The 25,709-nt window shown below is 41.2% G+C and overlaps 1 protein-coding gene across 2 annotated transcripts in view; it reads left to right on the forward strand.

The window, feature by feature from the left end:
• Positions 1-25,709, forward strand: part of PCSK5 (proprotein convertase subtilisin/kexin type 5) — a 521,444-nt gene that overhangs the window by 464,945 nt on the left and 30,790 nt on the right. Inside the window, exons 25-30 of one of the 2 annotated variants that reach the window (XM_055578327.1) lie at positions 6,175-6,217; positions 9,788-9,924; positions 10,936-11,136; positions 16,130-16,210; positions 19,174-19,257; positions 21,126-21,321. In XM_055578327.1, the coding sequence (XP_055434302.1) occupies positions 6,175-6,217; positions 9,788-9,924; positions 10,936-11,136; positions 16,130-16,210; positions 19,174-19,257; positions 21,126-21,321 (742 nt within the window). The remainder of the gene's footprint in view (positions 1-6,174; positions 6,218-9,787; positions 9,925-10,935; positions 11,137-16,129; positions 16,211-19,173; positions 19,258-21,125; positions 21,322-25,709) is intronic. The other variant, XM_055578328.1, reaches the window with a different exon arrangement.

Here is a 25,709-nt window from a genome sequence, read left to right on the forward strand (position 1 = left end):
TGACAATGTGCTTAATTATTTCCCTAAGCAATTTAAGTGCTGGCTGCTTATAATGCTATCTGTTTCCTCAAAGGAAGCAGAGTGCACCTCAGTAGGAGGTGACATCCTACTGATGCTCTGAGAAGGCTGCAGCTGCTCATAAAGGGGTGGTTTTAAAATGGCTGGCCCAAGGGACAGCCCTAGTCCACTCAGGGAGTCTGAGACAGAGCCAAGAACAACCCCATTTCCTAGTCAACTACCTTCTTTACAGAGTCCTATCAGAAAAATAATTCATATTTTATAAGGGAGTTTGTACAAACATCTGCCACTGTTTTAACTGCACCCCATGGAAGAACGTCAGTCCTGTCCCAGTGATGTAGAATTAGAGAATGCTGAGAAGCAAAATGGAAAGATGAAAGAACAGAAGTGGGCAGGAAAGGGACAAAAAATGAAGAGCAGAACCAAAGGGCCAGCTTCCTCAGGGGAGATCTGTGGGCAGAGAGTGTTTCCAGACACATGGCCCAAAGGGCGCCAGAGACTCATAACCTAAGCACGTTCTTTCTTCCCTTAATAGCATTTCTGATTCTAACAAATTCCATGACACACACTTATTAGGAAAATAGAAACATACACAAACACACAAATGAAATCACAGATGACTACTATTAACATTTTAGCTTTTTCTTCTGATTTTTTATAAAGTTGTATCTATACATACATATAGATGGATAGATTATACATGTACCTAGATATGGATTCTCATCCTATTTCACCTAGCCCATCATCATATTGTTTTCATATCTCTAAACACTCATGAAAAACAAAATTTGAATGGTTTTGTACTAGCCCATCTTATACAAATGTGCCATATTTTTTTAACTTGTTCCCAACAGATGAACTTTTAGGCTGTCTTTTGCAGGGACATGAGAACTGGTTATTTTCATCTAGAGAAATAAATTTGTGTACTAAATCTATAGAGGGTGGTGGAAAGGTAGAGAAAGTGGCACCCAGCCCCATCATGAAAGCATGTTCATTCATATCTGTATTTTCAACTTTTCTTTCAACCCAAAAGTGCTAGATGAACAAGTTGATTAGAATTATATAGTCTGTCTATAAATAGGGGCTGGAAGTCAAGAGTAGACAGTCCTTAGACACATGCATATGAGTGAACCCATCGGAAAGCCATTCCTTTCAATTATAAGTTTAAGGAACCAAACATAAGACACATCTTGGGGAGTTTAATATATGAATTCATTAGCTCAGATATGGCTTTTGGTTAGGTGTGGCCTGAGTGAGCAGTCTCTAAAGTATGCAAGACAATCCATTAGGGCTATAGAAAAATACAGAATTTGTATTCAAAATTATGTTATCCTCTTAAATCTTCTACTTTGGCATGCCTTTCTGACATATGTAAAATATTCATGCACCAGTACATATAAATAATTTAGACAGACATATATGCATTGCAGGCACATGCTAATTTTTTTAAACATTTCAAAAAATATGGAGATTACTGCTTTTGATTTGTGTTGTTATGGAGCTTCGGAAAGTTATTGGGACTAGAACCCTATAAAATATGGGAGTAGCATCAGTTTGGTCTAATACTTTGCCTGAATGTAGGAGGCACTGGGAAGACAGGTAAAGCCCCAGATTTTCTCAAGCCTAGGATATAGGTGACTGGACCCAAGAAGGTGACTGAGTCCAAAAGTTGGAACCATCTGAAAGAAAGCAAGCATCCAGGGTATGCTGAATTACAATGAGGTGGGCACTGTTTTATGGCACCTTTACGGACGTGGTCTGAGGCCACAGTAGAAGGACTCTAATGAATCTAGGACACCGGAGAAGAGACTGAGGTTTAGGAGCCTCCCAAGACTGCAAGTTTATCAGGCCCATTAGTCTAGAATCCTAGGCAGTAAACTAGTAGGCCTTTGCGGTGATGGGACAGGGGTCAGATAGGTTTTAACAGCCAGTAGTAGATAGAGGCCTGGCTAGCATAGGGTGTGGATAAAAGTCCTAGGAGCCTAAAAATGAATTTTGAGAAAAACAACAATAACTAAGTTGGGAGCACCTTGACATTAACTTATCCCTACAGTTCTGCAGAGAGTCAATTCTGCCTAAACAATCTCTCTAACTCCTGGCTAATTCTGGCATATCTAGATATTACATGATATTAATAAAAGGCTATTCTTAGGATACCAAGTTTCCTCTGCCTCCCTCAGATGAAAAATAAACACACAATAAGAAACAAGTTTAGAAAAAGCAAACTAGAATCATTTTAACTTGTATGTATTTTTAATTATGTGGCTCAAAGTTTATGTAAACCATAAAAATAAATTATTTTTCTCTGGACATTTTTAAATGTTCAGCTCCATCTCAAGTTTAAAATACCCCTTTTCCAATATAGTTGGTAATTAAGAACTACTAACTCCTGATGTGGCCTGACCCACCCAACTCAATGGTAAAGGCTATAGTATTACTGAGAATATAATAAAATGGCAGAGAATGTAAGCTGACCACTGAAGGTGGCGCTGACAGCAGGAGTCAATGTCTCCACAAGGACAGTGCACTCATGCTGGGCTCCAGCCCTGCTGGTCTCCAAGGAAACTATGGAAAAGGGATGCAGAGAATCACGAAGCTCTCTCCAGACAGAGTGGACACTGTAGTCCTACCCATCCCAGCCCATCCTGTAAAAATGAGACAATAAAACAAATTTTTGCAAGAAGGGATGTCTTGACAAGGCATCTGCTCACACATTCTCCTTAGCTGGGATGTAAGCAGCTGAAAGTCAGTGGCTGTTTCTGAAGATTTTTTTCCAAAAGTAGAAGGCTCTCACTGTGAATTCTGTCTGAACTTGCCCCATCCCTTCTCAAAATATGCTCTCTCAGCTCAAGTTTGACGAGATCAAATAACCAGATCTATTTAAATACCCTACTCTGGACAACACCTTCCAAGACAGTTAACAATTCTAGCTTGTTTAGACTCTTCAACCACCACCCCAACACACATACACACACACACACACACACACACACACACACAAAGTCAGGAAAATGTATCTTTCTTCCTTAAGCCCTCCTTACCATCCAAATGCCAACTTGATTTAGAGTCAACTTCCAGGTTTGGGATTGTTACCTTACCTTAATCCCATAGCAGCTGCCTCCCAGTGGTCAAGCTAAATCCATTTAGGTTATGTCTGACTTGTGAATCTTCTGGGGTAGAAAATTTTTTCTCAACAATTCTTATGCTTTAGAACTGGTAATAATGAGCAAGACTAATGGGCATTCATAAGCTGTTATAAGACAGAGTTCTTGTTCTATGCATTATTCATTTATGCAAACTGTTGTAAAGGTACCAAATTCACTGTGCAACTGGGCTGGAAAAGTCCCTAGACTGGAGATTACATTGGTATGCACATTTCTGAGGCTTGATTCTGTTTCACATTTTCAACAGTGACCTGCTTAAGGGAGCAGAGAGCAAACTCATTAAGTTCCTAGATGGGAGGGATGGCCAGAACATTAGAGAACAGGATTAGAATTTCCTCAGCCCTTGCCAAATTAGCAAAACTGTCAGAGTCAAATATGTTCATTGAGGACAGGCAGGGAAGAGGAAAGCTGCCCAAATGCAAGCCGAGTAGTAGCAATTTCTTTAGGAGCAGGACTAAAAAGAATGCAGATGCAAACACAGACTCATAGTGGGAAATAAACTTACCCAATATAACCATTAGTGCTCACTGGGACCTTTGCACACTCTTAAAATGGACTCAGATCCCCAGTCAATGGATTGTAGAAGCATAAAGCCCACTCCTGAGAATTCCACAAATTCCAGTGAGCTTTTCCTTTCCATGATGACACAGTTCGCCTGGTTTATGGTTCACTTTACTGTCCTGCTCTGGTCACCCTACAGCAAACCATGCTGACCCAGACACAAAAACTATTTCCCTCCCATGAGCAAACCATGGCCTCCTGCAGAAGGGCCTGGCTATCTCCTTGATTGTCTTGGCTCTTGTTTAATCATTCTGATTAAACTTGTATCCCAAGTGGCTTAACAAGATATTTTCCTAAATATAGACAGATCTTTAGGGGAACTCTGGGACAAGCTGTTAAGATAATAATGTTTACATCCATGTTATCTAACAGAGGTGAGCACGACCAAGTCATGAGCCAACAGCGCTACAGCCAAGGGCCAGCACATGTAAAGTGACAGACAGTAAATACTTTCTAACTGTTTCAACCACTCTGAGGCTGTGGCATGGAAGAAGTCACACACAATATGCAAACAAAAGGGGCCCCCCGAGTAGGCCATAGATTGCCTACTCCTGCTAGACTTAGCTTCAGAATATTTGACTTTGGGGGAGGCTTAGCAACAGTCTTATCCAACAGAATCATTTTATACCTGCAGAAATCAGCGCCCAGAAAGTAGAGTGATACTTATGCAAGTTCATAAAACAGTTGAGCCAGGGTGAAAACTTCAAATTAAACACAGGTAGCCCAGTTCCTAGGCCAGTGCCCTCTCCATGGTATCATCACTAGACTGTTTCCAGAAGGTTCTAGGGATCCCTGCTTCCATGGTAGAACCTCTTCTAGAAATTTTTCCACTAATTTTCGGCACATGTATTAGTCACAGTATGCGTGATACACAGCAGTGTTTAGGAGGAGCCAAGATGAAAGTCTGACTCAGATGAAGTTGACTCTGCCATTAAGGAGCAGACTTCTCAAAAACCAGAATAAAGCCTAAATTAGATTAGAAAGGAAAACCAAGCACAAAGTTCAAAGGACATAATTTTATTGGGTTGGCCCAAAAGTTTGTTTGGATTTTTCTATAACATCTCAAATGAACTTTTGGGCCAATCCAGTATTTAGTTTAAATAAAGTTAGTTCAGTTCAGTTCAGTTGCTCAGTCGTGTCCAACTCTTCGTGACCCCATAAATCGCAGCACGCCAGGCCTCCCTGTCCATCACCAATTCCTGGAGTTTACTCAAACTCATGTCCACCGAGTTGGTGATACCATCCAGCCATCTCATCCTCTGTCGTCCCCTTCTCCTCCTGCCCCCAATCCCTCCCAACATCAGTCTTTTCCAATGAGTCAACTCTTCGCATGAGGTGGCCAAAGTATTGGAGTTTCAGCTTCAGCATCATTCCTTCCAATGAACACCCAGGACTGATCTCCTTTAGGATGGACTGGTTGGATCTCCTTGCAGTCCAAGGAGTCTTCTCCAACACCACAGTTCAAAAGCATCAATTCTTCAGCGCTCAGCTTTCTTCACAGTCCAACTCTCACATCCATACATGACTACTGGAAAAGCCATAGCCTTGACTAGACGGACATAAATCCTCATATACCAAGATGCACATTTCAAAAAGGAGCAACTGTTTTCTATCTCCTTTTAGAATGAAAAGAGCAAACTTAGAGTATAAGTTAGATCACAGAAAGAACTTACTGGAAGTAACTCTGTCACTCACAAGAACTTCAGGCCAGAGGAAGTCACCAAATTGTCTTAATAACGACCTTGGAGTTGGGATCTTTCAGGGAGGGACAGGTGAGAGAAACAGTCTAAGTCAGTGATTCGCAAAGTCCTTTCTTTCTCATTAAGTCGCCTGAAAGTTGTAGGAAAGAGTCCTCTCAGCCAACAGGGACACAATGAATCACTGTACTTAATGCAAACAGGACAGTTTCTTTAAGAGGGCAATAAAGAGCAGAACAAAAGGATATACTGTATTAGAAAAATAAATAAATACTTATCCAGATTTCAAAGAAGCCTCCCAGATGAGATTCCCTCACATTGCCATTAATGGGTAACTCAATTAAAATCCACCATTCAGGTCGGAAGCTTGCAGTCCCTTCCAAATGTGTGTGTGGACACAGCGGAAGCCTTTACCTAGGTTGTGGTCAGGAGCTTCTTTATGTAGATCATTCATGAGCAACAATTTGAAGACCCAGTAGCTTGGACCTATTCCTCCTTGAAAGTCAGGGCCAAGTTTTTATGAGAACTCTTATTTTACTAGCTTTAATAAAGATAAATCATAGTGTACATCTTGTTACTAATTTAAAAATGGTGCAATCTACTGAAACATCATTTCTAGACAGTACATTTTGTGAAACCATCCCATAAGCATGTGTTTCAAGCCACAACTTTTCTAAAACTCAGTTTTTCAAATAATGAACTCGATGATTATTATTATTATAATTTTTTTCCAGATGATCCAGGAACGTGCACATCATGCGCTACAGGGTACTACATGTAAGTCTGGTCTTTTTTTTTTTTTTTTTCCATGGCACTAACTTTTTCTACAGTTTAAGCATTACTGACTTAATCTTAAATCCAGTGATTAAAGCAAAGAGGCCCTGTAGCCTGAAGCAACTCTCTCTTGTCAGGCTATTAATGAACAATTCTTGGATTTAGCAGTAAGAGCCCAGCTGTTTTCTTGCCTTGAAAGGAGGTCCTCTCTCTCTTGGTCCTGGAAGTCACCCAGCGTGACACTGGTGTCTAGGAATCTTGCCATGGGTTACCAAGATTCAGACCTTGCTGCTTATGGACAGACTTTAATAATACACTCGACCCCAAGCAAGTTGTTTCCAAATGTCTGCATGGAGACCTCGTTCTAAAGGGCAGACAGTCCAGGATGAAGCCAGGTGTTTGTTAAGCTCTTAATCTCCCTACAGGCAATGAGAGATGAAGACCACTAGGTTAAATGAAATGCAGATAACCATCACCCACAAAGTTCTCTGATACAAATCTACAAATCAAGGATGTTATGTCTCAGTATCACCTCCCCCTCCTATTCTTGTCTCCCTTCCAGGATACATTGGTGCCTATCTTGGAAGAAAAACTAAGAAAAGAAGGGAGACAAGGCTCTTCGGGGCGGTCTATGTTTGGGTCGCCTCTACTTTGGTGGGCTGACTCCTTCTGTCACCACCTGGCCTTTCTCCTCCATCAGATTCCAAGAACTCAAAATGTGGTGGCGGGTAGAAAGAGGGTAAAAGGGGTGAGGACAATGGGAGAGAAGGGAAACCCAACAAGCTGAGACATACTATAAATAATCTATTAACCTCAGCATTACTTAAACTTATGGTTTTAATTCAACTTTTCCAGAATTGCCTAATATTCTCTACATTGACTATGTCTCTACATCCTCCTGATTGAATGATTTAAATTACTGTCCCATTTAAATAGGAGTCTAGACTTGATTATTGTAAGGTAGACCAGATGACACTCAATGAGCAGCCAGTCCTTTGTTAGCACATTCATACCTGGCATGTGGTCCACCACACGAACCCGCAGCAGACATGAGAGCAGAAATGCAGGCATTTCTTGGCAAGGTCACATGGTTGAAGGTACAAAATGTTCTTCTAGGAGCCAAGAAAGGAGAACTCAGACTCAAATAAAAAAAATAGCAACCATGCAGAAGCAGGTGGGTAATTCTCTTTGCCCCTATTACAGCTCTGCATCCCTCCACCTTGGGTCTTGCCTGGTGGCTCAGATGGTAAAGATTCCACCTGCGAAGCAGGAGACACAGGTTCGACCCCTGGGTAGGGAAGATCCCCTGAAGCAAATAGCAACCCATTCCAGTATTCTTGCCTGGGAAGAATTTCATGGACAGAGGAGTCTAGAGGGCTTCAGTCCATGGCATCACAAAACAGTTGGACACAACTTAGTGACCAAACAACAACCAACACCCCTCCAGCCTAGCTCTACCCTGCTGCCTTCTTCACTTTGATACCAGAACACACCCCTTCATCTGCACCTACATCCTCTGTCACCTGAGAGCCGTTTCCTCTGTTGGACTTTGGAGCCCACCTCTCCACTTCGGCATTGCGCACTAATGAACACATTTCATAAAACCTCCTGAGAAACAAATACACTGAAAGAACATGGCCAGCATCACTAAGCATAAAACATCAGACGTTTGTTTCCAGAAATACATATTATAGCCCTTTATGATATGCAGTCATACAGCTAATTAAACATTGCACAATAGATGTTGTTAAGGAAGAAATACAAAGCTTCCCTGTGATATCTTTTTGACAGTGTGAGGGCAAAGGTCAACTTCATTCCACTCCCCCTTCAAATGAACCTCAATGGAGTCTGAATTACAATGTTTTACCGTAGAACAAGAATAAGAAATGATCTATATAAAACAATAAACACAGAAAAGCTTGGGTAATACCAATAATCTGGTAATAGACATCATGGACTCATGAGACTACTTGAACTCAACACTGACCTGTTTCAGACCTGGCGAGTGCCAGGTGGCAAAAGCACACAAGTTGTCTGTTCAAACAGACCTAGGGTAGAATCCCAGTCCCCCCTCTTACCTATGTGATTTACCTATGTAATTTTAAGGGAATTACAGTTCCCTTATCTGGAAATTAAAGATAGGTAACAGCTACCATATGGGGATTGTGCAGAGGTTTAAGTGAGCTAATACCTGACACATAATCAGTACTCCATGAATAAATGTACCCTTCTCCTTCTTCCTAGGCCCCTCCCTGCGGTCCCAATAAAGGGCACTTGAAGTTTTGAGGGAGGTGATTAATGACACACACAAATACACCAGACCAAGTTTTCTCCCTTGAACCCAAATGTGGACACCTGTTAAAAACAATGTGTAATACAGATGGAGAGATAAATTAGGAGTTTGGCATTAACATACACAAATTACTGTATATAGGGGCTTCCCAGGTGGTGCTAGTGGTAAAGAATCTGCCTGCCAATGCAGGAGATGCAAGAGACACAGTTCTGATCCCTGGGTCGGAAGATCTCCTATTGAAGGAAGTGGCAACCCACTCCACTATTCTTGCCTGGAGAACCCATGGACAGAGGAGCCTGGCGGGCTACAGTCCTGTGGGGCTGCAAAGAGTCAGACATGACTGAGGGACTGGACACACACACACTACTATATATAAAATAGAAAACAAGGACCTACTCTATAGCAAAGGGAACTCTACTCAACATCTTGTAATAACCTATAATGAAAAGGAATCTTAAAAAGAATATAAATATAAAACTGAATCTAAAGGAGAAGATACACGTGTGTGTGTGTATATATATATGTATATTATGTATATATATATATGTGTGTATATATGTGTACATTCAATATATATGTACACATATGTGTACATATGTGTGTACATGTATATGTGTGTATACATATATGTGCATACATGTATGTGTATATTCAGTATATATGTGTACATATATGTACATATATGTGTATATGTATATTCAGTATATATATATGTATCACTTTGCTGTATACTTGAAACACAATATAGTAAATTAATAGACCTCAACTTAAAAATGATGTGTAATATATGTAGAAAATAAATAATTTACAAGAATGCATTGTACACATGGGAAATATAGCTAATATTTTATAACTATAAATGTAATATAATCTTTAAAAATTATGAATCACTACGTGGTACACTTGAAATATATAATATTGTACATCAACTATTTCTCAATAAAAAATGTAATGATGCACAATATTTGAAAATTGCTAACAAAATAGATCCTGCAAGTTCCTATCACAAGAAAAAAAATTCTGTACCTATGATAACCAATGTTAACTAGACTTACTGTGGTGGTCCTTTTGCAATATATACAAATACTGAATTATTATGTTGTACACCTGGAATTAATGTAATGTGTATGTCACTTATATTTTAAGTTATTAAGGGAGAAAAGATTATAACTTCAAAAGAAATGATGTGTAGACACATAAGGAGATTAAATTATGGCAATAAAGAGAAATATTAATATGTTAACATAGCTCACAGAAGAAACTGCATCTTATCTCCCCAGGTTCAAAGACCACTGTTATACAACCTGTCCTGAGAAGACCTACAGGGAAGAATTTGAATGCAAAGCATGTGATACCAACTGTGGCAACTGTGACCAGAATGAGTGTTACTGGTGTGAAGAGGGCTTCTTCCTCTTGGGTAAGCCTGAAAATAGTTGCTCGGTCGCGTCCAACTCTTTGCGACTGTATGGATGGTAGCCTGCCATGCTCCTATGTCCACGGAATTCTCCAGGCAATAATACTGGAGTGGGTTGCCATTCCCTTCTCCAGGGGATCTTCCCAACCCAGGAATCAAACCCCAGTCTCCTGCATTGCAGGCAGATTCTTTACCCTCTGAGCCACCAGGAAAGCCCCAAGCTTGAAAACAGGCATGGTACAAAGTGCGAACAAGGCTCCAGAACTCTATTCAGAAACAAGAGAGCTCGTCAGATAGGTTTTAGAGTCTTCCTATGCCTCTTGTCCAAGGAGGAATTTTACTTTGGTTTGAAAATAATCGTTAGTCAGGACTGCTTCCTTCTGCTTTTATTACTGAAGCATATTTCCTACTTCACTAATTACTCTCAAGCATCTCCAAGCTGACAGAAAGCAGAGTGAGTGGAGGGGAGGGACAGACACTGAAGAGAAATAAATGCTTTGGAACTGAAGTCACCTGGAACATTCAGAACATGACTCTTTCCTTGAGACTTTATTCATGTTCTATATTCCCTGCACTGTAAAAGTTAAATAAGATCTTTTAGTCTTAGATTTAAGTCAATGCATTGACTTTGATGGAAATGAATGGTTGGGAAGGAAATATACTGTGAGTCTTCCATTGGGAGAGACAGTGGGGCAGACACAGTGACCTTCAGGGGTTCTGTATGTGTGGAGATCATTTTATCTACAATTTTTCAAGGTCTTGAGAACATAAAAGTTTTTATGCTCCCAACCCTTGATAGCCAACTTAAATTTTCAGTTGAAAGAGGACTTAAAGTGTTGGATTTATTAAGACACGATTCTTGGGTTGGAATATGCAAATGTCATCACGGTTTCTTTAAAGATTAAAAAATGTTCCTCAGCCTCCTTTGGCCTGTTTAGAACTTGGCCCTGCTCAGAGCACCCGGCTCAGCCAGCCAGGCTTCCACTTCAGGCTTCCTGTCTTATTCTCACGTAGGGGGCAGCTGTGTGAGGACCTGTGGCCCTGGCTTCTACGGTGACCCAGAGATGGGAGACTGCGAGCCCTGCCACCAAGCCTGCGAAACCTGCACCGGCCTTGGCCACAATCAATGCAGCAGCTGCCGAGAAGGCCTGCAGCTGCTGCGGGGGACATGTGTGCGTCACGACCAGACCCAGGAGGAAGGCAGCTTCTGGAATGGTATGTGCCCCCAAAGAGGGATCGCAGGTGTCCAGCTGTCTCCTCCCCCTCCCCTCACTCCAAACCCTTGCTTTCAGGATACCCAAGAGATGCAGGCTAGGCAGGGAAACAAAAGTGTGGTATCCCGGAGCCTCTGTGATACTCACCACAGGAAAGGGCAGGAGGGTGTGGCTGGCATTTGGTCAGGAGCTGCTGCTGTTTAGTCGCTCAGTCGTGTCTGACTCTTTGTGGCCCCAAGGATTGTAGCCCACAGGCTCCTCTGTGGGATTTCCCAGGCAAGAATACTGGAGTGGGTTGCCGTTTCTTCCCCCAGGGGATCTTCCCCACCCAGGGATCAAACCCACTCCTGAATTGCAGGCGGATTCTTTACCACTGAGTCACCTGGGAAGCCCTTGGTCAGAAGGGAAACACCAAAGGGCAACTGACAACTGATCTGGCCACTTGTGTTTCTAGCTGGGTGGAGTGGGTTATGGAGCACACAAACAGAGAAAGAGAAATGACTACCATTTTCTCAAAGATTTCAGAATAGCTTCGATGACATTCATATACCTCTTTATAAAAAAGAGAAAAGAAAATCACTAGTGGGACAGCCTGTCTGGTTAGACAAGGCAGTGCTTAGTCAGTAAGTCGTGTTTGACTCTTTGAGACTCCATGGGCTGTATCCCACCAGGCTCCTTTGTCCATGGAATTTTCCAGGCAAGAATACTGGAGTGGGTTGCTATTTCCTACTTCAGGGAATTTTCCTGACCCAGGGGTCAAACCCAGGTCTCTTGTATCTACTGCACTGCCAGGTGGATTCTTTATCACTGTGCCACCTGAGAAGCCTCTAGACAAAAAAGAATCACTGTAAAGCATGGGAACTTCAGCTAAAATGGCTTGTCTTTCTGGCTGGATTATTAGAACTTGCCATCATTCAAGTTTACCTTTTAAAATTTACCCACTCTAGTTGCAGATGTGGGAAGCAGGTGGGCTTGAAAGGGGGCAGGAGGGAGAAAAAGTGTGGGAGCTTGGAGTCTAACTGTAAAGACCTACATGTATTCATTCCCACCTGAGTCTTCAGAAGTGGCCGCCAGACCCTGAAGCCTTGGGCACCGGCTTCCTGGTAAGGTAATTACAACCTTGCAGTGGCCTCTCCATGTCTGAGGTGGTTAAAAAACAAAATCCTCCTCCTGCTGGAAAAATCTGACTCACATTCCGATGAAAACAAGAGATGCTCTCTGTCTTGATTTCAAGGCAAGGATTTGTTTAAAAAGGTCATTTCAGTGCAGAAGCAGCAGCAGCTGAAAGCAGGTCTGCTTGGGATGAGTCTTGTAAGAGCTGGAGGGAGGGATGATCTGGGGCAGGAGAAAAGCCTCTTGCTAAGTCTGAGAGGAAGGATGTCCACAGCTGCTGTCTACAATGACAGTGTCGCCTACGTGACTTAACGCAAGAAGCAGCTCAGACACCATCACAAACCCAGCGGCCAAAGGCCACCAAGAATGCGGGCTGATTTCAGAGACAGAGCTGGAAAGAAAATCATTCATTCCAGATTGGGATATCTTCCGTGAATTATAGCTGAACCAAAATGCTGAAAACGAGTTTGTCTGGCATGCAGGCATTTAAGAGGCGGTGCAAGCCAAGAGGAAAATAGTCTGTGCTGTGTTTCTAGCTCAGAACATCTGTATTTTATCTGGCGTCCAGATGATGAAAAGGTTCAGGGAGCCAAGAGCCAGAGCAGACTCGATTCCCCAAATGATTACACATCCCTTTCAACTGGACTACGCACTCTGCAAGCAGAAATCAAGGCTTCACTGCTCCCCACTTTGCAAGGCACCACATCTACCCCTCTGCCTTTTCTACTATCAAAATGCAATATCTGTGAAGAGAGAAAGGAATTAGTCCATTTGGGGAGATAGCTCTAATGAGGGATTCACAAAAGCAGATGAGACTGTTTCTCATGGCCAGACAAGAGCAATGAAGTCAATGACATAGCAGAACTTTTCCACACCTACAATCCAGGGAATAATACATGCATGCAAACTATGAACAATGAGAAAAAAACTGTGTCTTCACTGAGCAAGGTGTGGCCACAGCTCAGCTTCCCCAGCATGGTTTAGGCACCACTGAAATGGACGGTAAATGTCAACGTACTCCACAAGGCCCTGAGTGTATTTAAACCAATGCCTACATTTTTCCTCCTGATTTTTTTTCCTTAAGAAACAAGGCTGAGGTTGTAATAGGAGAGTAGAGGATTCCCGAGAACAACCACTATTAGCTGCACCTTTAAGATGATAGAAAGAAGACTGCAGTCATCCTTGGTCAACTCAGAGGGAGCCCAGACAAACCAGAGTGCTCATGAGAGAATGGAGCCATCCAGCTGGTACCAGAGAGGTGTTGTGTTGTTTTTGTTGTTTCAAACACAGACTCAGATGCATGTAGGACAGAGCAGATGGAACAAACTCAATCCCATTTCTTCACCCACACTACTGCCAGTGGAAACAATAAGATCATACTTATATCCAAAAGCTAAAACCACTCCATTGTCTATGTCAGCATGTGTTGGAGAAACAACACCTTGAAATAAAAATCCAACTAGAGTCCACTGGACTTCTCTTTTAATAAGGTGGCTCCTCATAATGAGTGCTGATGATGACAGGTCATCACCCTTTGTCAAAGCCCTTTGAGGGCTTCCCTGGTGGTCCAGTGCTTAAGAATGCACCTTGCAAAGCAAGGGATACCTGTTCGATCGCTGGTCCAGGAAGATCCCACAATCCCACATGCTGCAAGCAACTAAACGCTGTGAGCTACATGCTGTGACTACTGAAGCCTAGAGCCCATGCTTGACACGAGAGAAGCCACCTCAATGAGAAGTCTGGTCACCACAACGAAGAGTAGCCCCCTGCTCAGCCCAACTAGAGAATGCCCATGTGCAGCAACGAAGACCCATCACAGTCCCCCACCCCCAAAAAAAGTTAAATAAATAAGTCTTTAAAAAAAATTACCAACTGAGCAGGAATGCCTCCTACCCTGGTCCAAGATGGGAGATTTACCTACACATCAGACCACAGCTGGAAAATCCTAAGCCAAGACTAAGTCATCTCCAAAGCTTCTTCCTACCACCAAAAAGTCCCTGCACAAAAGCACAGATCATCCCCAGATTGCCTGTCTCAGTCACTAATATATTTGTGAGGACTGTTTAGTCCAATGTCCCTGTGTGGCAATGACCGATGTCAAATAGACTGCTGCCAATGGCATCAGCAGGGCCTCAGGCATCACGCAGACCCACTGTTAGTGGAAATGCTCAGGTGTGGCAGGCCATGGGCTTTGAAAGAAAACGATAGCTTCAGCTGGTTTCCTAAAACCGTTGTCGGGAGTGGAAACAGTTTATTACTGTTAAATCATTTGGGTTTTCTTAAACGGTTTCCCCCCTGGTGGTGCTGGAAAGTCCTCAGAATAATTCCTGCACATTTCCCCTACCCACCTATTTCCATCATTGATTAAAACCATGTTTGTAGCAGGTTCCAATTACATATTCTGATGGTAGCCTAATCTACAAAGCGCAGACATGGTAAATTAATTTTTTATCTTTGACCACATCCTAACAATTTATCACTGGTCTGTCTTTTGATTTTACTTCCTATGCTCTGAGAAAGACTGAAATCCCAGAGTCAATTACAAACCCTGGAAGCCACACATGTGTGAAAAAAAAAATTCTCAACAGTGGGGAGATATGTTACTTCATAGTAAGAACTTCAGACAATTTAAAAAAAAAAAACATAAAAATCTGATTTTTTTTTTTTTTAGAAGAACTTTGTGTATAGTTGCCTCACTTACAACTGAGGACACAGTATTTACTTAACTAATCAATCATAATTCAGAGTGCAGAAAATCATGGCTGGGCAGCCAAGTGAACTTCTGGCCTAGTGATATGAAGGAGCCATGTGTATCGGCTTACACTGATTATTAAACATCCAGGAATTTTATGAGTGGATTATTAAACAATTGGCAGCTTGAAATCAGCTATGGCGGGAATATTTACACCACTGAAATCGGTAAACATGACAAATCAAGTCTTTGTTGCCGTTCTGTTTTCCAAAGAACCATTTTACCAGGACATCACTGCTTTGACCTCTACCAAACTATTTTGAAACTAAATGAATTACTAAAACATCTAAGGAAGATAGAGTTTAGAATTTAGCACACCCGAATTCAATTCCCAGCTCTATTCTTTACCAGCTCTGTGACCTTGAGCAAGATATTCTTCCTCTCCGAGCCTCAGTTTTCTCACCGATAAAATGAGAACATGAAATGTCTCATACAAGGTCATTTTGAGAATTACACGGAAGAATACATATGAAACCCCCAGCACATCGTATGGTGCAAAAAACGTCAATCTATTCTCTAACCCTTTAACCTAATCCAGTTTCAACCCACGAAACCCTAGTTTACTTTCAAAACTGCCTTCTTGAGCTTATGAAATAAAGCAATTTGGAGGCCTAAGGAGTAATACATGTCTGTTTAAAAAAAAGGAGAGAGTCCCAGAAAGAAGGGCAAATGATAGTCAGCTGGGATGCCTAACAGCCAAGTTGAGTCCTGACTTAAACAAGAATGTGTACAAAGATGTTGACAGTTTTATTTATAATCTAAAAAAAGAAGAGAGCAATCTAAAAATGTAATGAAGAAAAACATTAAGTGAATTAAGATTCATGCAAAAACACCAATCAAAAAAATATTTTTACAAAGAATTTTCATGGCAAAAGAAAATTCCTATAAGATTCATTACACTAATGAAAAATTTAAGATCAGTACTATATATGCAAAAGATGTCAATGATTACATATATATACACATATGTAATTATACTCATGCATTCAATACAAAGATGGGAAATCTAAATGCCAAAGTATACACAGCAGACATTTCTGAGTGGTAAGATTAAGGGGCAAACTTTATCTTCTTCATCCTTTTTGCATTAAAAAAATAAAACATTTCTTTTTTTTTTTAATAAAAAAAGTACCTGTGTCCACTGCAAGCCCATCTTTGGTGAAGAGCCTGCTGCAGGAGCGACGAAGGTGGAAGTTTCAAATCAAAAGAGGTAACAGGGAAATAGGGAGGAGAAGATGATCAAGCATACCAGGAGAGTCTCTGTGATGTAAAAACCAACCCAAGAAATCAGGCAGTGAGGAACAAGCAGGGATGCAGAAGTCGTGAGAAAAATGGAGAGAGGATGGGACATCCGATTAAAACATAAGTGGGTATCCAAAGGGAAAGACTGGCAGGAATTTCAGCAGTGGAGACTTCAAGAACATATAAGGACATTCCTAAGGCACAAAGTGGTCATTCTTGAGAAAAGTTATCAAGAAAAGCCTCTGTCCTTGCAGGTCTTTAAGAAAAGCAACTTTTGCCTTCCTAGTCACTGCAGCCTTGTTTCAAATAACAAAGGTTGGAAAAAACTAAACAGCTACCAACAAGAGTATAAAAATGAAACATGACACAGCCACACAGTGGGATACTATGGAGCCATCAAAAAGAATGAGAGTCTTTATATACTGATAAACAATGGTCTCCAAAATACAGAACTACAAAAAAAAAAAAAAAAAAGGCAACATGATAAATGCTGAGAATAGTCTGTATAAAAAGGGTGGAGGGGGTGGTAAGAGAGACTTCACAGTATATACCTTGTCTACATTGTGAACATGTGAGTATTGCTTATTTAACCTAAAACATTTAAGAAGAACCCATACTTTATTAGTCATATTTGAAGGATATACATTATATTTTCTTGGTCAAGGTGACTTTTTTGTTTTTGCAGGGGAGGGGGTGAGGTCCTGTTCAGTCTAAAATTTCTGGAGTAGAAAAAAGAGAAACTGATCAAAGTCAAAAATTTTACTTGTTGAGATCTAATCTTTTCTGATAAAAGAGCTCTCGCTGGGGATGTTTATCCATTGCCCAAGCCTGACAGCTAATGGTGTGTGCAGAGCACCCTCTAGTTGAGATGTGAGGACATTACAGAATTTTATACCAAGTGTACTGGAGTGATATATCGAGCTACCAGAACGTGAGATATGTATGTGTAATTATAAATATATGTATACTATGTGTAAATATTTACATTATATTTTTGAAATGTGAGAAAATTAATTAAAATGGCTAGCTTTTAAAATATAACATTTTAGCACAAAAATGATAAAATCAAAACAAAATCAACCCATGGCCTGGATGTATAAAGATCTTCAAGGTGCTCAATATCAAATGAATATTTAGTTATTATTCCTTGAATAACTGCTCTCATCAAGTAAGCATCTTTTTCTCCCAGCTTAATTGAGATGTAACTGACATACAACATTATATAGGTTTATCATGTATAAAATGACGACTTGACACATGTGTATACTGCAAAAAGATTACAATAAGGTTAGTTAACACACCCATCATCATCACTTTTGTGAAAATCCAGGGACTAGCATTGCTCTGCACTGGCTAGCTGAACTCTTAACAGAACTCCCCAGCAGAGTACATTTTAATCAGTCTACTAGAAAACCAGTACAAAATTTTCTTTCACAGTTGGAAAGAAATTGCCACTCAGCATGGCAGCATGGACAATCATTTATGTCCACAGACCTCTGTCTCTGGCTATCTATTGCCTACTTACCTATCAAGCTTTCTCTGCAGCAAGGCTCAGCAGTGTATTGACTGGGAGTGCTATCAGAGGAATCAAGTCCTGGCTCCTGGTGCCACTCCAAGTATGGAACAGAGGAAAGCGAACGGGAAATAAAACAGAAGCCTGAGAAATGGGGTGGAATGATAACAAACAAAGAAATGAAGCAGAAGGAACCACCATTTACTGAGCCACTGTGTGCACACTTTACACGTTATCTTACTCAGGTTTCACAAGAGTCCTGTAAAGAATCACTTGCTCTCATTTTAGAGATGTGGAAAGTATTGTAAGACTGGAAGAGTTTAATTACTGTATCCATGGTTACCCTACCCAGAAAAAGCACACCTGGGATCTGAAGGCAGGTGTGACTAGACTCTGCCAGACTCTCAGGAAGAGAAGGAAGGAAGAGACAGGCGAGAGAGGAAGGAAGGGAGAAAGGAAGACAGGGAGGAAAGAAGGAAAAACGGGGAGGAAGGAAGGGAGGGGAATGGTAAGATGCCAACAATAATCACTGACTGAACTTCAGGGCCATTTGTGTGACATATTCTGAGCTAGAACTTCTTTTTCTAAATTTCCCCTGTATGAGTCATGCTAATTCCTGAGCAATTACTGGAATTTAGTCAAGATCTCTGTGTGTACTGAGTGAGTGACGTCACTGAGGCTGTTTTCTTTGTTACACAACTATCCCATTGAGTTGCTGCTGCCTTCCTGACAAAACCTGCCCAGCGAATGGTTGTGGGGGAAGAAAGGAGAAGCAGCTCGCATGTTTCTCAGATTAATGGCTTATTAACCTGGGATGACCTTCCTGTCACTGACCAGCCAGCAAGCTCTCCGATGGCTACTGATGTTTAATGATGATTTTGGACAAATTTAAAAGTTCAATTTAGGCTGCATCCCACAGTGGCTACTATGAAGAACAGAGAGACCCAAACACTGACCAATTTATGAAATCTGGTCCTAAAGAACAAAAAAAAAAGGAGGGGGCACAATGAATTCTCAGTTATCATCCTGGAGTAAAGAAAAGTGATCATCAAAGAATCTTGGAGAAATAAGTGATTACCTTTGACACAAAAACTCCAGCACACATACACACAACCACACGTTTACAAAATATAAAATAAGTAACATCTGTTAGTTCAAATATCCCCCTATATTTAAGGCTATCCTGTCACTGGAAATTTGCAAAGAAAGTCTTGACATCAATTGTCAATGAAGGAGTAAGGAAAATAAAATAAATGAAGTCCACTTGGTAGGCAATGGGTGGTGCCAACATTTAACTACTATCAAATTGAAGGGTCTATTTAGGGTGAAAAGGGAAATGAGATTACTCATGAGATTTTCCCAACAATGCTATGCACCTGTTCAAAAGAGGCAGACTTCTTGTTTCTCTCCTTATACAGACCTTTTGAGAAGACACCAGTCATGCCATTCTTCTTGTAAAACCTGCCATGGATCGGCAACCCTGTGCACTTCATGTCCAAAAGGTCAGTGTGGCATGTTACAGGAGGAAGCAGTGGCCAAGCCAATTCAGTTATTTGTCAGCATCTCGTGATATAGTCCCATCACATGTTGCTGTCACAGTAGGAACTCTGGAGAAACACAGGGACCCAAACACTGCCCTATAATAAAAACTAGTTTTCAAGGGACCAGAACAAAAAAGAAAAGAAATGGTTCTTATCCAAAGCACAATTAAGTTAGTGATTAATTTGGCCACAGAGTTTGCTAGGGTCTCTGGCTGCCCGACATTTCTAGAGGTTCCATTGTTCTTTTAAAGTGCATTAGCTGAAAGAAAAGAACTAAGGTAGAGAATCTACAAGGGGATGAAGTGTCTACCTGGTATTTTTCTTCATTTTTGGTACTGAATTTAGGGGAGGGGAAAAAAGCACAATAGCAGCTCAACAAATTAACGGCTTCATCATCTATAAAATCAAGTCAGAAATAACTCCCCTGAATTAACGTGACAGTTTATCAATATGGCACATTAGAAACTAAGAATATTATACTCCCATTAAAGTGATCATTATGTTAGAATGTACAATCTGCCACAATTCTACTTCTACAATATATAAAAGTCAACAACAACAAAAAAAAACTGACAATTTTCTTGGAATTTTGGAGTTCAGGGTGATTTCTGGGTTGTTTTAATGATGACACATCTGATTTTTTTTCAATTAAAACTAAATAGATGGACTGTCCATTAAAGGTGGAGTTGGGTGGAAGGGTTGCTACTGCATCAGTCTCCCAACAGATATGCTTTGAGATGGAGAGCAGACTCCATTGAACTGGGTATACATAATTGCCTCACACAAGGAAGACAAAGGTCTTAATAGACAGATCACCTGGGCAAAGGGAAGCCCCATGGTAACCCGCAGCAATATCAATAGGAAAGTCAAAGAAACAAGCCAAAAGTCTTCTGTTGTCAATTTCCTTTCTAGAGTTTTAACTCATCTTGGAAGACTTCAGTTCAGTTCAGTCGCTCAGTCGTGTCCGACTCTTTGCGACCCCATGAATCACAGCACATCAGGTCTCCCTGTCCATCACCAACTCCCAGAGTTCACTCAAACTCATGTCCACCGAGTTGGTGATGCCATCCAGCCATCTCCTCCTCTGTTGTCCCCTTCTCCTCCTGCCCCCAATCCCTCCCAGCATCAGGGTCTTTTCCAATGAGTCAACTCTTCACATGAGGTGGCCAAAGTATTGCAGTTTCAGCTTCAGCATCAGTCCTTCCAATGAACACCCAGGACTGATCTTCTTTAGAATGGACTAGTTGGATCTCCTCGCAGTCCAGGGGACTCTCAAGAGTCTTCTCCAACACCACAGTTCAAAAGCATCAATTCTTCGGCACTCAGCTTTCTTCACAGTCCAACTCTCACATCCATACACAACCACTGGAAAAACCATAGCCTCGACTAGACGGACCTTTGTTGGCAAAGTAATATCTCTGCTTTTCAATATATTATTTAGGTTGGTCATAACTTTCCTTCCAAGGAGTAAGCGTCTTTTAATTTCATGGCTGCAATCATGATCTGCATCACTAAAAGATGTTTTGGTAATCCTGAAATAAGTGTTCCGGATACTTGGGTCTTTGTTGTTGCTGTTTAGTTGCTAAATTGTATCTGACCCCATGGACTATAGCCCGCCAGGTTCATCTGTTCATGAGATTTTCCAGGCAAGATACTGGAGTGGGTTGTCATTTCCTTCTGTAGGGGATCTTCCCAACCCAGGGATCAAACCTGCATCTCCTGAGCAGTTCAAAAAGCTGTTGGGAGTGTCAATTCTCTGCTTGGGTGCGTGTACTGTTAGAGGAGACACCTGACGATCATCTGACCTGTCTTCTTCCCTGGGACTCCAGGCACCTATCTGCTGGCTCAGACCTGCGTTCCATCCTGTCCCCAAGGCACGTGGCCCTCGGTGAGGAGCGGCAGCTGCGAGAATTGCACAGAGGACTGCGCTTCTTGCTCCGAAGTCAATCTTTGCCAAAAGTGCCAAACGCGGCCAGACCGCCCCCTCTTCCTCCACCAAGGCAGGTGCTCCACCAGGTGCCCTGAGTAAGTTTTCCTCTTCCTTTCACTTGCTACTCTGTGTTCCTTCTCCTGCAACACTGGGGGCAATTCCTCCCTATTCACCAAAGACCTCTTCTCTTCCCTAGTTAGAGCACCTATGTCCTCCTCCTTGCCTAACTGGCTGACATCACTCTCAGCCACAGCAGCCAAAGCTTACTTAAGGCCAGATGCATGCTTCTCCCTTCTGACCACAAGATGTATATATATTTACTCTTATGAAAATATGTTCTTTATTTTACCTTGTATTTATGATCAAATAGTTGTCAGGGTTTTTTTTTTCCCATGACAAACGTGAGGTTGTGATAAGCTGTGGAACGCACGAACCTCTTCTACATGTTGAAAGAGAGGTATGAATCACAGATAATAAATAGAGAGCAATGCCTGCTTAGTTATTTATTGATTCCTCATGGCTTCCTCAGTCCCCTGGTTTACAATTCCTTTACTCTTCCTATCAATGGTCCTGGCTCCAAGATTTACCTAAAGGGGAAGTGGGAATAGCAAGTGGAAAAGTTCATCAGGAAAATTTCAGTAACAAGAAACAAAGATGTCAAAGGGCCTGGCACAAAATATGGTGTTTATTTATGCATATGATACAAAGGTTGGAAGTGTAGCATTTATTATTTTGGTGGCCAATGCTTCATTAGAAACCCACAATCTTTTCATTGTGCTCTCGTATCTTCCATAGCTGGTCCTCCCCAGAGTTCATGTTGCCTGCCCATCCCCAACATCATCATCCCACGCTGCAACAACCAGAGACAGAAAAGGGTGCCTTTCTTCTTGTTTATCTCTCTTTAAGAGGAAACAAAACTTCCTCAGACTTCCCTTCACATCTCATCAGCCAGAATGCATCACTAACACCTTCCTAAACTGATCTCTGGCAAGGAGAATGGAAATATAAGGACTGACGTAGGCTGAACGAGATTCGCCCCTGAAAACCCACAAAAATCACAACACTAACAGCCAGGAAGAGTGGAGAGAAGGAGGCAAGAAATGGGTTTGAGGAAGCAGCCAACATCTAAAGGAACTAGAAATTTTATTTGCCTGCTGCAAATAAAAACAACTCCTATTTTCTAATGACCAGTTTATATCCATTACTGAGACTGATCCTATAGCATACAAATATAAGTCAAGGAACTGACCCTCAAGAAGCATCCAATCTACCATAGAAGCCAAACATATACAATTCAATTCTACAGATACCTATTGGGTGTTAAGAATTGATACTAGAAGCTAAGATAAACTCAAGTGAAGGGAGTCTGAGTTTGCAACAGGCTTATAATCCAGTAGGGAAGGTTTACATCAATCAATGTCATACTTCTCAGGTCCTTAATACACAAAGAGCTAAGAAATTCCAAGGGAAAAGAAACCATTTAAAAACAGATACTTACTGAGATCTTGCAATATCTAGGCACTGTGCTAAGAGTTTCAAATGCACCATCCCCTTTATTTTTTTTTTTTCAATAAATACAGTACTACACAATCCGCAGTTGGCCAAACCCACACATGCAGAACCACAGATATAAAGGGCTAACTATGGGACTTGAGCACCCATGGATTTTGGCACTCACGTCAGGTCCTAGACCAATCTCCTACAGATATGGAGGGACACTATACCATTATCTCCCTCACTTCACAGATGAAAAAAAGAGTGGCATGCCCTAAGTCACACTGCTAATACATGGCACGGTCAGGATTTCAAACCAAATCTCTCTAGCACTGAAATCCATGTGCTTAACCACTACACAATGTCACCTTCTCATTCAACCAGGGTTTCTTTTTTCTTTATAATAGCTTTGTTGAGATATAACTTACATGCCACACATTTACCCACATAAAGTATACAATTCAATGATTTTTAGTATAGTGAGAGACTTGTGCAACTATCACAATTGATTTTAAAATCTTTCCGTCACCCCCAAAAGAAAACTCTGTACCCTTTCAGCAGTTATTCCTAATTTCCCACAGCCCTAAGCAACCACTAATTTACCTTGTCTCTAGAGATTTGCCTATTGAACATTTTATATAAATAATACAGATTGTGACTTTTTGTAACTGACTTATTTTATTCAGCATAATATTTTCAAGTTGCCTCCCCAGTTGGGTATTTTAAAAGAGGCTTAAGAGTGAAAGGGTCAGGGTAAGAAAACCCAGCAGGGAGAAGAGATTTTTATCCTCCAAATGCACACACATGGATACATGGCAGCCTTTTTCCTTTTTTTGAGTAACAGGGAAGCTATTAAACTGACCTGAATATCCTGCAGACTATGAAATCACAAGTATATGTTTTCCTGTCTTGAGTAGGGTGGTCTGATTACCATGGGATTCCCCCATTTTTATGTTTATCAAAAAAACGGGGAGATAAAGTCTGAGGGACATATAATACTCAGCTTGGCTTGGCAGCTTTGTTTCTCTTTGTGAAAAATTGCCTGTTTGGATGTAATCCATGGCCACACCATGAAAAGATTGCTGTACTAAAGCACGGTTCTTTTTAATAGAAGCAATTAGGCCCCTCCAACACTGAAGTTTCTCTCCTTTTATCAGTTGAGGGTCAGAAGAAGTAGGAGTCAAGTACAATGGGCATCCTATGACTATCTCAAGTGGTGAGAGTTTATGAATTTCAAAAGGGGTGGATATGAGATTCAGAAGTACCAATGGCAATGCTTTTGACCTAGGTATTTGGAAAGTGTCAGTTGCTCAGTCACGTCTAACTCTTTAAAACCCCACAGACTGTAGCCCGCCAGTCTCCTCCGTCAGTGGGATTTTCCAGGCAAGAATACTGAAGTGGGTAGCCATTCCCTTCTCCATGGAATCCTCCTGGCTCAGGGGTCAAATCTGGGTCTCCCGCATTGCAAGCAGATTCTTTACCATCTGAGCCACCAGGGAAGCCCTAAGGTATTGGGAGGGCCTCTACAAATTTTGTGAACTGAGTCTTAAAAATGTCATTAGTGCATTAGATTAAACCAGAGGATTGAGGGTAGTTAAGCAAGTGAAAAGTTGTAAAACTGGCCACACAGTGCAGACCTAAGTACATGGCCAATAAAATAGATTCCTCAATCACAATAAGTTCCAGGTAAAGATAATCTTTTCTAAAGGGATTTATTTTAGTCACAGAAAAGGCAGTAGCCTGCCTGCAAGGGAAGGCTTCAATTCAGTGTGAAAACATACAGACCATGGCTAAAGCTTATTTACATCCATTAGACAGAGGAAGTTCTATGTAATCCATTTGCCAGACCTCAAGTGGTCTGGGCAGTTTAAAATGTCGGGGAACAGTAGGAAGAGGCTTCCCTGGGTTGTAGTTTGGATAAGCAGGACAAGTAAGGTAAATATTTTTTGTGGCCTTGTTAATGTTTCTCCATTAATACTGATTCATGAAGTCTATCATTTTGTCACAGACTGAAGGTTTAATGCATGTAACCAGCGGTGGGGAGTGGGAGTTTCAGAATCTTCAGTAGGACTGGCTTGTTATACAGTCCAAACGAGAGTTTTCTCTTTTTATCCAACTAACAACTGTTGAATTTCCAAACTTGTTTTTCTTTTTCTGAGGCCAGCTGTTGTACCTTTCTAGCCAGTTTTTCTAAATCATTTGGAAAAAGATATTATAAAATATCATTTGGCTGCAACTGGTCCCTTTAAGAGCAGGATTCCTTGCAGAAATATCAACAAGATGGTTTCCCTTAGCTTCCAGAGAGTCAAGTGAGAAGCCCCAAAACCATAATAGCTAAAGTGATGGGCAAAAAGTATATTCACTAATTCTTACACATAAGGGGCATTTTAAGTTTTATTTCCATTGCTTCCACATTTCAAAACCATGAGTTACTCTAAAAGCAATTTAAATAGTGGCAGTTTTGTCCTTGGCTAAAGTACAAACCCGTAAAAGAGCATATGACTCAGCCTGTTCAGTTAAAGTAGCCATAGCTAAAGATGCTGTCTCAACAATATCAAAAGGAGTGGTACTAACATACCCAGTACACTATTTACTATTGTCACCTTGTTAAATGAGACCATCAGTAAACCATGAGAAGTCAGTGTTGCCCAGTGGAGTCTCCGGAAGATCAGTACGAGGAATCAGAAGGTGGTCATCAGCACTAACCAGAGGTGAGCTACCTCATCGGCAACAGAAGGGAGAAGAGTAGTTGGGTTATGGTTATCCTAACATAAAGGAATTAGGTGAGGAGCAGTTAACAAAAAGACTTCATAGGAACTGTCTGGCTGAGAAATGTTGAATGTGATGAGAATTCAGGAGAATTTCTATTACACAAGGAACAAAAATGGCTAAAGGGGATTCCACAGCAATTTTCTCAGTGGCCTCAACTGAAAGGGTAGTGGCTATAATGACTCTAAGGCAAGAGGGGTATCCCCATTCCACAGGGTCC

Source organism: Bubalus kerabau, chromosome 4, assembly GCF_029407905.1.
Source record: "Bubalus kerabau isolate K-KA32 ecotype Philippines breed swamp buffalo chromosome 4, PCC_UOA_SB_1v2, whole genome shotgun sequence".
NCBI classification, from domain to species: Eukaryota; Metazoa; Chordata; class Mammalia; order Artiodactyla; family Bovidae; genus Bubalus; species Bubalus kerabau.